Below are 13,074 nucleotides of genomic sequence, written 5' to 3'. Positions count from 1 at the left end.
GGTATATGGCAGAGGACAATGATGGATGGATTCCGGAGGATTGGTTCCTATGAGCTGAAAATCTCCGGAGGTTTCGGAAATGTTCCTGACACACACATGGTTCATTATGATGCCTAGTACTTCATCTGGAAACTGGACATCATAGACGGTGGTGAAGAATGGTGATGTGATGTGAGGACAAATAGGTTTCCGGAGTGGAAGTCTGGAACACTTTGAGGATAATTCCGAAGGTGACTGGAAGTCCGGAAAATGCGTGGGAAAATCGGAGGAAGCTTTCAGAGCGGAGGAGGTTGTATCAGGGCAGTGGAAATGCAGCGAGTGCAGGACAAGAGGGCAAGAGTGGATGTGATGCAGGCCTCTTTCTGATGTGACGGAGGAGTCCTGTGAGACATATCTTTCTCCATGAAGCAGAGCTTGTACTGAGGTACAGCTAAGGATAAGTGCATCATCAGAAATCCGGAAATTAGCCCCTATGACCGGAAATGTTCCAGAGCTTTGGTTGCACACAGCGAGAGGTCATGGGCGGAGTTTCCAGGTGCACTGAAAGTTAATGCAAATAGCAGGATTTTGCACCCGGTGCGAGGCTTTTTGATAAACACGCATGGTGGATGGAAATCCTGATGATGGGGCGGATGGATCCGAATGGTCCGGAGTAGGGCTATGGCGTGGGAATCAACAGGAGTCGGACGGAAGGATGATGATAGCGGAGGAATGGGTCGGAAACATGGAGATCAGAAACACAAAGGGTCAAAAACGCGGAGGGTCGGAAATGCAGAGGAAGGATGGGAGTACAGAGAGGATGTCTTTCCGGAATATTCGATATCCATTGGTACAGCTGCTAGAGCAAAAGGATAGCTAGTGTATAGGCTCATAAAGGACGGAGCAAGCTGTTTGATGGGCCGGAGATTGCGTGGATTGACAACATCTGCAAAGACACGATTTTCCGATGGAACTCCGGAAATGCTTTCCAGGAGGTTTCGGAAGGGATGCAACAGACTGGAAATCAATGGTCCGGAGGTCAACACTGGTCAGGTGGAGGTGGATATTGAAATGGACCGGCTCCTTCTAGCTCGCAAGTCCTGCAACAGGCGACTGCGTTAACTAGGGATATATAGTCGGTTTTATCGGTGGAGGTGACACAGTGGACTTGGAAGTGGGTTTGTCAGATTAGGGTCGGATGTGGTCGGAAAACATGATAGGAGGTCCGGACGTAAGTGTTTGGCAATGCCAGGGTCTATGGTGAAATATCCGATGGGAGTCAGAACGGATATTGAGTCGGAAAAGCGGATCATCGGACAAGACATATGCGATAGGACAGAGGTGTTTGCAAGTGGTTCGGAATTCCGGAGTTCCGGATGATAGGGGCTATGGCGTGGAAACCCATAGGAGGTGGATCGGAACATAGAGGAAGTGAGGTGGAAGTGCAGTCAAACACGATGGAACACTAGGCAGTGAAGTCAAATGCATCGGATGACTATCAATGGCCTAGAAAGATCATGGATGAATAGTTCCGGATGTTTTCGAATGATATGCAATGTAATGTGCGCTTTTCCCGCGGTTTTCCGGAGCTGATCCGGCCGGAAATACAACTGAATGGTCCGGATAGGTTATGGGTCGGATAGGAAAGCTGCACATGCATGAATGACTGTGCAGGACAGTGGAAATTGTTCTTTTATGGGACGGAGCAAGTAAATTCCGGATGGAATACAAGCTGAAGAGGGTGAAGTGAATACTCAAGCGGAGTCCCTATCCCCCCTTTTGGAAGATGTTTCCAAACATCAATGGAGGAAAAATGGGCACAGGGTTCCGGCAGGAGCTTCGGATTTTCGGAGGAAACTGGACGTGAGTCACAAGAGTGAACAGAATGGAACGGAAGATACAATGCAATGCAGGACTGTAGTGCTAAAAACTTCGGAGGTATCACCAGTGCTTTTCCGGATCCGAAACAGATTCCAGAGAAGACACTATTGAATGGTGAGGGATTTTAAGACAGGAGCGGAAGCGGGTCCGAAGCAACTCCAAGCTATTGCAAAGTATATCCATTCCAAATGGAGGCGGTCCAGAGACAAGGGGTGCATTGGAGGTAGGAGTAGGAGCTTCCATGAAGAAAGCCACCGGAAATCCGGAGTATTGAGCTCCGGAAATAGGGGTAAAGGTCGGACATTGGTATCCGGAGAAAAAAGGACGGGAGGACGGATGGAAGGATTGCAGAGTGGAAAAGTGAGGACGGAGGATGGACAATTGTATAAAACATGTCCGGGCTATGGCATGGAATACCCATAGGAGTGTTTCGGATCCGGAGCAGGTGTAACTTGTCCTGGAGTGGAGGAGTGAACAGATCTTTCGGAAACATGGAGATTTGACAACAGAATGGACGGATGAGCTATAATGTGAAGAAATACTTTGGTACTGAAAGGTCCGGATGTCCGAAGCTATCCGAAGCTATTCGAAGCTATCCGGAGCTATAACACGAAGGAATTCTTTGGTACTGAAGAAGTCTGGACGTCCAAAGCTATCCGAAGTTATCCGAAGCTATCCAGAGCTATAATGCAAAAGAATACTTTGGTACTGAAAAGTCTGGACATCCGAAGATATCCGAAGATATCCGGAGCTTATCCGAAGCTATCTGGAGCTATCTTCAACAATTTCCTGGACCCGGAGGAAAATGGGCAGGAACTGGAGTGGACGTGGTACCAGTAACAGTAAAGATCAATCGCAAAGCATGTTCATTCTGATCCGGAAAAGTTCAGAGATGACAAGGAGGAAACCAGAGGTATGGATCCGAGGGGTGGGGACCTTCACCAAGAAAGCCAATAGAAATCCGGAGTTACAAACTCCGGAAAATAGGGGTAAAACGCGGAGACGTTCGGAAAGTTGTTGATTCGGACGGGATGTCGGATGTAAAAACTGACAGGCTTCTGGAGAGGAACAGATGGTTTTCCAGGACCTACTTCCGGAGAATGAATCGGAGGAGCTCCGGAGTTTTGGTTCGAAGGTCCGGAGGTGGATAATGAAGCCAGGAAATGGTCAGGAATTTGCATAGGATGTAACGGAAGCAAAATTCCTATTTTCCCTTTCAGGAGACATTCCCAATGTCGGAGGAGAATCAACAAAGAATTTCCGGGCGGTGGAAGGGAAAATAGGGGCTAGAGCGGAGGAAAGAGTGCCATCCGGATTCGGAGGCAGGAACCTGAGCGGGCCTTTGTCAGAGGAATCAAAACCCGAACACTTGGCAGGAAAATCATCATGAAAGACGGAGTTCCTCTACAAGGAGGGTAGTGGAGACCAATACAAGGTGAATGCTAATCAGGTTGCGGATAGGAATGGTAGATAGGGGTCCGGACTTTGACCGGAGGAGGTGCCATCCAACATGGAGGCGGACTGGAAATCAACCAGTGGAAGGAAAACATGGCTAGTCCGAAGATAGGGGTTCCGCAAAAAAGCGGATTTGACGTCGGAGGTCTAAGGCATTTCCTGTAGTACCAATCGGAAAGGAGGTCTGCAAAATACCCTATTGATCAACGGATCATGGTGGGTGAGCAAGTATATTCTAGGTGGTACGAGGAGAATCCAAATGAGTTGAATGTTTGGGACATTCCGGAGTTGACTTTGCCAGTTCAGGAAATAGTTCGGAAACGGAAAACATCGGAGTTACAGGGAACTGTGGGGCGTCGGAAAGATAGGATTGGATCAGGGAATTACAGGACATCAAGTCCGAAAGCCTATTTGTTCTGCCACGGAGGTGACAATCCTGTTTGGTTTCAGGACCGGAGTGTCATGATACTGAAGTGGAAATGACAGCAGAGCATGAAGGGTGGAAATTGAGCATTCCGGCGGATGTTTACAGATGCAGGGAATGGAGAATGAGCTCCGGAAAATCCGGAGTTTGGGTCGGAAATAGGAGGCAGGGAATGGAAGGTTCGGAGGAGGAATACACAGTTTCCAATGGACGGAGTCGGATCCGATTTCAGGTATGATCTAAGGATTCAGTATACTCGGTAAGGTGTGAGTCTGAATATACTGTTAAGACCATGCACAAAGGGTAGGACTGATTCCAAGGGGCTTGGCTTCAGCTCGTGCGCTGCGCCCCTTACCCGAGTATGTGCCCTTAACTTCAGAATGAAGTCCGGAGAAAGTCCAGTGAAGTCCGAAGGACCTCCGGAGAAGCGTGGGAAACTTCGGAAGGACTTTCCGGACGAGTGCGAGAAACTTCCGGATGAGTGCGGGAAAGTTCCGGAGGAACTTCCGGAAATTATGATGGAGTTTCGTCCTGACGGGGATATGTATAATGGCTACTCAGGACGAGTCCTGAGTAGAAGGAAACAGAGGAAAGGCTGCAAGGACAAAGTCCGAAGCAGAATAGGTCCGGAGGACCGCGGGAAAGTTCCGGAGGAACTTCCGGAAACTCGGAGGAATGGAGGATCGGATGAGTGGATGAGTGGATGAGTGGATGAGTGGAGGATCGGAGGAGCGGAGGAGCGGAGGAGCGGAGGAGCGGAGGAGCGGAGGAGCGGAGCTCCGGCCTAGGGAATTCCTCCCTAGGCCTGAGATGGATGATTACTGAGTCGGAGGAATAGAACTGTTACGAGGACTCAGTGTGAAGACTAGTGCGAGGACTAATATGTGTATGATATTCAGACTGAGGAAATACAGGAGTATCTACTGGGGTTTATATACTAGAGGCAAGTCTGTGCAGATCAGTAAGCAGAGGGGTAAGGCTATGTACGAGCATGTGGAAATGTATTAGAAAATAAGACGGATCATAGGAAATGAACTCGGAGATGAAATGAGGTACGGAAAATGAGGAAGTCTAACTCAAGAAGGAACATACAAAGGGATAAGGCACGGAAGATAGACGCGGGTCGGATCCGGATGTCCGGAGATGAATGCGTGATAGGTCTGGGTCCGGAATGCAAGGAAGATAGACGTGGGTCGGATCCGGATGTTCGGAAGTCCGGAGACAGGTGATTACCATAAGGGGATGGGCGCTGATTTAAGGTTTGGGTTCGGACATGACAGATAGGTCGGATCCGGAGATCCGGAGATGTGGATATCAGATCTGGCATCCGGATATCAGATGCAGGAGTACAGGGATCTGGACGGATAGAGGATTGGGTCTGGAGACATGGACAGGAGGTCCGGAGGTCCGGATGAGGCGTGGGAACGTCGTCAGATGTTGGTCCGGAATGCGGGATATGACAGACTCTCGCACTGCCTGGTGATAAGTTATGACTTGAGTATAAACTGGCTTTCCTCGCTCTATGTACATATATATTGGCCAGCCTGACTCCTACATAGATAAATGCAGGACGGCCGGTATGCTAGTTTAATACCTGCAAACAGGCCAGCCTGGCTCCTACATAAGTAAATGCAGGACGGCCGGTATGCTAGTTTAATACCTGCAAACAGGCCAGCCTGGCTCCTACATAGGTAAATGCAGGACGGCCGGTATGCTAGTTTAATACCTGCAAACAGGCCAGCCTGGCCCCTACATAAGTAAATGCAGGACGGCCGGTATGCTAGTTGAATATCTACAAAGTAAATGCAGGATGGCCAGTATGCTGGTTTCATACCTACAAACTGGCCAGCTTCATGGCTACCCAAGTATATGTAGGGCAGCTGGTATGCTAGTTCAAGCTTACAAACTGGCCAGCCTTGCCTGTACGTAGGTATATGCAGGGTGGCTGAAATGTTGTTTTAAACTTACAAACTGGCCAGCCTGATGGCTACCTAGGTGGATGCATGATGGCTGGTATGCTAGTTCAAAACATACAAACTGGCTAGCCTTACCCATACATAGGTAGATGCAGGGCGGCCGGTTTGCTAGATTAAGACCTACATACTGGCCAGCCTGGTTTCTACTGAGGTAGAGATATGGTTGGCCAGTATAATCTTAATCCCACATATTGGGCCACCCCACGTCTGCCTATGTAGAAGAAAGGCTGGCCAGTTACAAATATAGATGTGAAACAGTCAGCATCCTAATACACCAGCAAGCCTTGATATTGGTATACCTACGGCCGGCAGTTGTCTTACATCTACTGGCTGGTCATGCTTTTACAATAGTATGGTAGTGTATTATACATGTGGACTACTACTATACAAGGCCGGCCAGCATGTATTCTACATAGACCGGCCGGGGACTGGCTGGCCATGATTCTACAGGGTTTTGGCACATCCGGGGCACTGGTTCTACATGGGAAATTGACTGAAGTATGTGCATTGAGTTGGCCTGATTGAGACTTTCGTCATGAATATCGGTGAGCATGTTTTGTTTTCGATCTTCTTGATGCACTGATGGTCTGGTAGTGTTGGTTGTGCAACTTTTGACCACTTAGTGCGAATCTTGGAGGAGAACCCCATCTTTGAATCGACGGGGAGGAAACCACAGCGACCTGTATGCTATCAGCTTGCGTGTTTCCTCCTTCGTTATGGGACTCGTGGCGGTGACTCCCTGCAAGCTGCCCATAAACTTGGGATTGGTTTCGGAACTGTGTTCCTCTATTGCAAGCGTGTAGTCCGTGCTCTGTGGGAGATTGGCATGCAAGTAGTTACATGGGGTGACGAGACTCGTCAGAATGAAACGACACGACGGGTTTTGGATCGCTCGGGAATTCCAGATTGCATCAGGATGCTCGATGGCTCCCTCATATGGCTTACTCAGATGCCAGATCGGAATGGCCTAACATTTATTTGTCGAAAGAAATATCCCGCTGTAAGTAACTCTCAAACACAACATTTTCTGTTAACTTACTTGATACATAGATCAACGTTCAAGCTATTGTCGACCATGAGAAACGATTCACAGCAGTCGAGCTAGGATGGCCAGGATCAGTTTCAGACGTGACAATGTGGAAGAAGTCTCACGTCTGGCAACATCGGCTTGATTATTTCCCAAACAATGCTCTCCTTCTCGCTGATAAAGGTTTATTCTTCTTGACCCTCCCGTCTTTCATGCACTGACCCTGAAACAGGCTATCCATCATCAACCTATGTCCTTCGTCCATTCACCGAACCCGAGGTCAATGGGCAGCCGCCTGCTGAAAAAACATGCCGCCATAAATTCAACAAGTGTTTGTCTTCACAGTGCATCATTGTTGAGCATACATTTAGTATGCTCAAGGGCCGTTTTCCCAGTTTGAAGGATTTGCCACCTGAACAAGATATCCGCGATACTTACCGCGTTGTCGAGGCACTTTTTGCTCTGCACAATATGTGCATTGCCCTTGGAGATGTCCCCGAGCTCATTCCGTTGTTTGATAGTTCTGACCCTGATCATGATGACACTGTGGATGATCGAGCTGATGTTGATATCTCTGACTATGGTGGAGTTGTTGGGGATGATGAACCTGAACTTCCTGCTTGGGAGTCAGATGAGTGGTTGAGGGAAGCTGGTCGTCGTCGTCGTCTCGTGATTCTAGATGATCTTTTTCCATTATGATACTTGACAGCAATTACTGACCTGCAATAGTGAAGTAGTCCAATAACACTTGACGAGCTGCCGCTTTCACCTCATCTGGCATCCCATCCATAGTCAAAATCTCTCTCACATTCCTCACCTTTGCCTCACGTTCTGCCAGTGTTACCTCGGCCTGTCCTTTCTCTACCATGTAATTATATTGTTTGTCCTCTCAGAGCTCGCGTTTTTCGAGCAGTTTCAAGCGTGCAATGTCACTGTCTGCTGTCGCCTTCAGGAACTTGACATTCGACGCGAAAAACTCAGCAGCTTCATTGCCAAGACCAGTTTGTGAAGCCTTGCATTTGTGCCGTGGTGCAGGGACTCCTTTCTGTGTCGTTGGCTTGACTTTCTTGTCACCTGCAGACAAAACTGATTTGCGTGCAGGTTGACCTGCTTTTGGCTTACTCTTTCTCTCTGTATCACTGTCGTTGCTTTCACCACCGCTGCCCTCATCGCTGCTGATATTGATTGCATCTGAGATCATGCCAGAGTGAAAATCCTCCTCTCGCACAAGTCCCGGGTGCTCGCCAAGCCTGCCAAGTCATGTAAGTAATGTTTCACACAGATTTCCAGCCACCCACCTGTTATTGAACAGTGCATACCATCCCTCGTCATACCATTTTTTCAAGGTAGCACCAGATAAGTTCCCAATATCCTTCCCAGCTGTTCGAGCATTCTCAATCTTCTCGTCAAGGACTTCAACATCAGGATCACCACCACCATTGCCAGTGATGGACTCAAAATTTAAGATATATGAAAACACTCATCGTAAGCGTTCATAATGTCCCTTGATTGACTCTGGGCTGCGTCGTCCTTTGAATATATGTTCAGAGACCTGCATGGTATGGTGTTAGCAATTATCGAGGCGAGTCTACTTTCTTTGTTACCTTTTTGAAGATGTGTTTAGCATTGCCAGTGAGGCCTTCATAGAACTCGCTGTCACCACCTAGCAGGGTTTCAAGTAAAAGTTTGGTGTCTTCGTCTGACCAATGGCTTTGTTCTTGAAGGTGAGCCATGGCTTGTTCCCCTTCGATTTTTGTCTTCGCCTTTGCCTTCCGTTTTGCAGCTGTGGCCTTCCGCTTCGATCCTTTGCTATCATGGGCTTCACTACCGGTCTGAGTTAATGGTGTGTCATTCTCAGTTTTCCTTATCTTCTTCACACTGTCATCATCTTCCAGGAGGAGGTTACCATGAAATTCCTCATGTCCTCGCTTCTGTGGTTGAGGAGCTGTAGCTGGCAAAGGTTGCTGCTGTGAATGAGCTGGGAGAGGTCTTGGATCACATGCTGCCTCGTTTGCCCGAGTTGGACCATAGATGAATTTATTCGAATCATTTGGTTGAGGCTGACCACATGCTTCAAGCACCTGGCGAATATGAGGAAGCTTCAGCTAGTCAGTATTTGTCAAGTATTATGTTCATGCTACGGGCCACTCACTTGTACTCCAGATTGCTGATTATGTTCTGGTCGGGGAATTGATTCATAGGGCTGCTCTTGTTGCAGCTGGCTGGATTTGCGATACAGAATCAGTCACATACAGAGCTTGATAAAATAACGACCTACCGTTTCGTGTCATACCAGTAATGTTCTGCATGATAATGCTGATGCCTTGCATTGTGTGCAGGCACTACTGCCCGGTGCTCGTAACTGCCCAGTGGAGCAGCATGTTGTCCACCTCCATGCGGCATGGCATAGCCATATCGTGGTTGCTCCTGCTGTTGAGTGTATCCACCACCATTGTTAGGATAGTAGTAGGCTATCACTACAGTGCTGGAGTCGTTAACACTGGCAGTACAATAACTACCAGCCAGACACATCTGGGCTTCTTTGGGCTTGAGACTAATTTACGGAGGTGGAAATGAAGCGCTTAAGACTAAAATAACTCTACTTGCAATATTCGGATCCCAAGTGAACGTGAACTTTTAGAATTGAGCAGCCCTTAAGAATCTACATCAGCAAGAGACCCATAATTTTTGGATAATTCTAATGAGAAACTCCCTTACCTGGGGGTACTTGCTTAGTCAGCAGAAACCCTTCTGACTTTCAATATTGTAGCAGGGTTTCTGACGGCCGGAGCCCACCGCCGCACTCAACCAGTGCTGTACTGCTAAAAGGGCCACAGTGTGAGTAGATCAGTTCGAGAGCACCATTTATCTGGTGGGTAGTATTAGAAATAGGAATTGCTGCATAATTCAGAAATAAGGCTTGTGTGTTGACTAAGTTTGCTTGTCTGGTACCCAATTTTCAGTATGTTCTTAGTGCTCACATGTAGTAGTGGCTGCATTTCTTTATTCACAGACCTACAACTATACACTTACTAGTACAGTCACTACAGACAGGTCTGCTAGAGATCAGAGGCGAGCGGACGAGACGGAGAGAGCTAATAGAATAGAAAATGATCTCAGTACTTGGGACAGAACTCAGTATATTTGATATATGTACCTAATAGAATAGAGTATGCTACGAGAACATTAGCTATCTTTTGACAGCTCGGAACTCTTGGAACTCGACAGGTCTGGTCACCGTGAGTCAACCATGAGTCCATGACTCAGGCTCTAAGCACAACTCAGAGAGCCCCTCGAAAATGTGGGCTTTGTTGATGGGAGGGTCACACATGGCAAAATTGTGATTGGATTCAGTAATGGATGGCAGTGGTGCCATGGCCGTAGTAGATGAGCTGCTGGAACTTGAAGTGTGTGTTGAACTTGATTGGAATTAAGTGTGTTCTGTTGGTTGAGTCTTTATCACACGCGAGGCTTGGATTTTGAATGGCAACATGATCCTTATTTGACAGCAAATAGTACGTAAAGGCAGCAGTGCCTAGTAAAATTAAATAGGGACACTCAAAGTTAGGTGCGCACTTCGCACACTGCACACTGCACACCGCACATGACCCCCTCGCAAATGCACCCCCACCCAAAATGGTAACCTTAGATAATCGTCGGACTTTGGACTAAACTTTGCGGCACGCAGCACCAAACAGTAACTGGTAGTCGTGAATTGTCTAAGGCAGCATTCCTAAACCTACACCAATTGTGACCCTTAATCCTTGCCAATAGAGTACTTTGTTAGTATGTTGTACATAAGTATTTTGATTATTTTAATCAATCCAAAGTTGTATTTCGAGTGATCACGTGATCCACATGATATATGATATAGTAGTCGTGAATTGTCTAAGGCAGCATTCCTAAACCTTACTGAACCAGTTCCAAACCTTGTCATCCCCAAACCTTATGGGCCTGTTTTTAACCTTTCTGCGCAGTATATTGTTCAGTATATAGGATGTGCTTTTCCATATATCATGTGGATCATGTGGATCACGTGATCACTCGAAATACAACTTTGGATTGATTAAAATAATCAAAATACTTATGTACAACATACTAACAAAGTACTCTATTGGCAAGGATTAAGGGTCACAATTGGTGTAGGTTTAGGAATGCTGCCTTAGACAATTCACGACTACCAGTTACTGTTTGGTGCTGCGTGCCGCAAAGTTTAGTCCAAAGTCCGACGATTATCTAAGGTTACCATTTTGGGTGGGGGTGCATTTGCGAGGGGGTCATGTGCGGTGTGCAGTGTGCAGTGTGCGAAGTGCGCACCTAACTTTGAGTGTCCCTATTTAATTTTACTAGGCACTGCTGCCTTTACGTACTATTTGCTGTCAAATAAGGATCATGTTGCCATTCAAAATCCAAGCCTCGCGTGTGATAAAGACTCAACCAACAGAACACACTTAATTCCAATCAAGTTCAACACACACTTCAAGTTCCAGCAGCTCATCTACTACGGCCATGGCACCACTGCCATCCATTACTGAATCCAATCACAATTTTGCCATGTGTGACCCTCCCATCAACAAAGCCCACATTTTCGAGGGGCTCTCTGAGTTGTGCTTAGAGCCTGAGTCATGGACTCATGGTTGACTCACGGTGACCAGACCTGTCGAGTTCCAAGAGTTCCGAGCTGTCAAAAGATAGCTAATGTTCTCGTAGCATACTCTATTCTATTAGGTACATATATCAAATATACTGAGTTCTGTCCCAAGTACTGAGATCATTTTCTATTCTATTAGCTCTCTCCGTCTCGTCCGCTCGCCTCTGATCTCTAGCAGACCTGTCTGTAGTGACTGTACTAGTAAGTGTATAGTTGTAGGTTTGTGAATAAAGAAATGCAGCCACTACTACGTGTGAGCACTAAGAACATACTGAAAATTGGGTACCAGACAAGCAAACTTAGTCAACACACAAGCCTTATTTCTGAATTATGCAGCAATTCCTATTTCTAATACTACCCACCAGATAAATGGTGCTCTCGAACTGATCTACTCACACTGTGGCCCTTTTAGCAGTACAGCACTGGTTGAGTGCGGCGGTGGGCTCCGGCCGTCAGAAACCCTGCTACAGTATTGAGAGTCAGAAGGGTTTCTGCTGACTAAGCAAGTACCCCCAGGTAAGGGGGTTTCTCATTAGAATTATCCTGATGCTTACGGTGAGCTTATGGCGCTAGTGATGGAGCAATGCAATTGGTGGAACAAAGTAAGTTACCTAGCTCAACCGCCCCCCGACAGGTCACGTGACACCGCGTGGAAATGTGTAACAATGACCACCGCTGTTGTCCTAGAAGTAAGGCTCTAACTGTTTAGTTTATGTCTACGATTTTTCGAGTAAATAGACATAAATAGTAAGTAGACATATACTACACAGTTTAAACAGTTTATAGACAGTGAAAAGTGTCAGTGTCTACTTATTAAAATCAAAGAGGCCTTGCCGGATCCATAGTTTCGCACACATTGATTGTGTCACAGTGACCGCCGCAAGGGAAGACTGCTGGTCAGTACATAGGTGCCGTGACTTCGAAAAGAGTCATTCGATGGGAGAGATAGCACCTGGAATGGCAAGAACATCCCGTGCATGAAAGGTGTGTGTATCCAATGAATGTCCATCCGTCCCAGCTGCTGGATCCACAAACTCATCTTCCGCTTCTTCATCTTCTCTATCAGACATGTTCCCTCCTACTTCCAGTGTGTTCCCATTGGTACCCTCTGCTCTCACTGAGTATTGCCTAGTCTGCTCTGGTGCTGTGGAATTGGGAGGAAGGATGCATCAGGAAAAATACCCTTGACTACACGGTACTATATAGTTGCTGTAGTACCTGTAGTCCAATGTGTCAAGTCCCTTCTACACGCAGCTACGTAGTCACATGGCTCACTATACAGTGCTATGGGAACCACTCGTAGCTTGTCATAGCAAGCTACATGCTGCAATAACTAACACTAGTAGGACCTTGTAGTAGTTTCACTTTTTTGAGCTACAGGAACCGATCTATGCCACTGACCGAAATCAACAAAACTGAATATAATTAGCACATAGCACACAAAAATGTGTATAGTACCCAAGATATTGACACGGCAGCCTCGTGAAAGGTCAATTATCACCCACTTCTACACCTCCATGACCTCGCGACTCCCCTCTCATGCTTCTCTAGTCTCAGCTTCATACTCTCGAATTGTGTTGTCAAATATATTATTGGTGAAGCCAATGGAAGTAGCCTGAGCTGCCTGGAGTGAATTCACACCAGCATGGAGTATTGCCATCAACATCAGTTACAATAATAA

At 46.9% G+C, this 13,074-nt stretch overlaps 1 protein-coding gene across 1 annotated transcript; it reads right to left on the bottom strand.

The window, feature by feature from the left end:
• Window positions 1-7,631: 7,631 nt before the first annotated feature.
• On the bottom strand, window positions 7,632-9,145 carry HD556DRAFT_1444995 (uncharacterized protein; the record flags this gene model as incomplete). The annotated part of the gene is made up of 5 exons (XM_041306868.1): window positions 7,632-7,992; window positions 8,041-8,195; window positions 8,347-8,841; window positions 8,895-8,964; window positions 9,021-9,145. 5 exons carry the CDS (start codon window positions 9,143-9,145, stop codon window positions 7,632-7,634), a joined length of 1,206 nt encoding a protein of 401 aa, XP_041158665.1.
• Between the last annotated feature and the right edge of the window lie 3,929 nt (window positions 9,146-13,074).

The sequence above is a fragment of the Suillus plorans genome (genome assembly GCF_016647745.1).
Source record: "Suillus plorans strain S12 chromosome Unknown HD556scaffold_40, whole genome shotgun sequence".
Lineage (NCBI taxonomy): Eukaryota > Fungi > Basidiomycota > Agaricomycetes > Boletales > Suillaceae > Suillus > Suillus plorans.
Note: the sequence above shows the minus strand (reverse complement) of the source record. Positions and strands in the feature narration are given on the sequence as shown.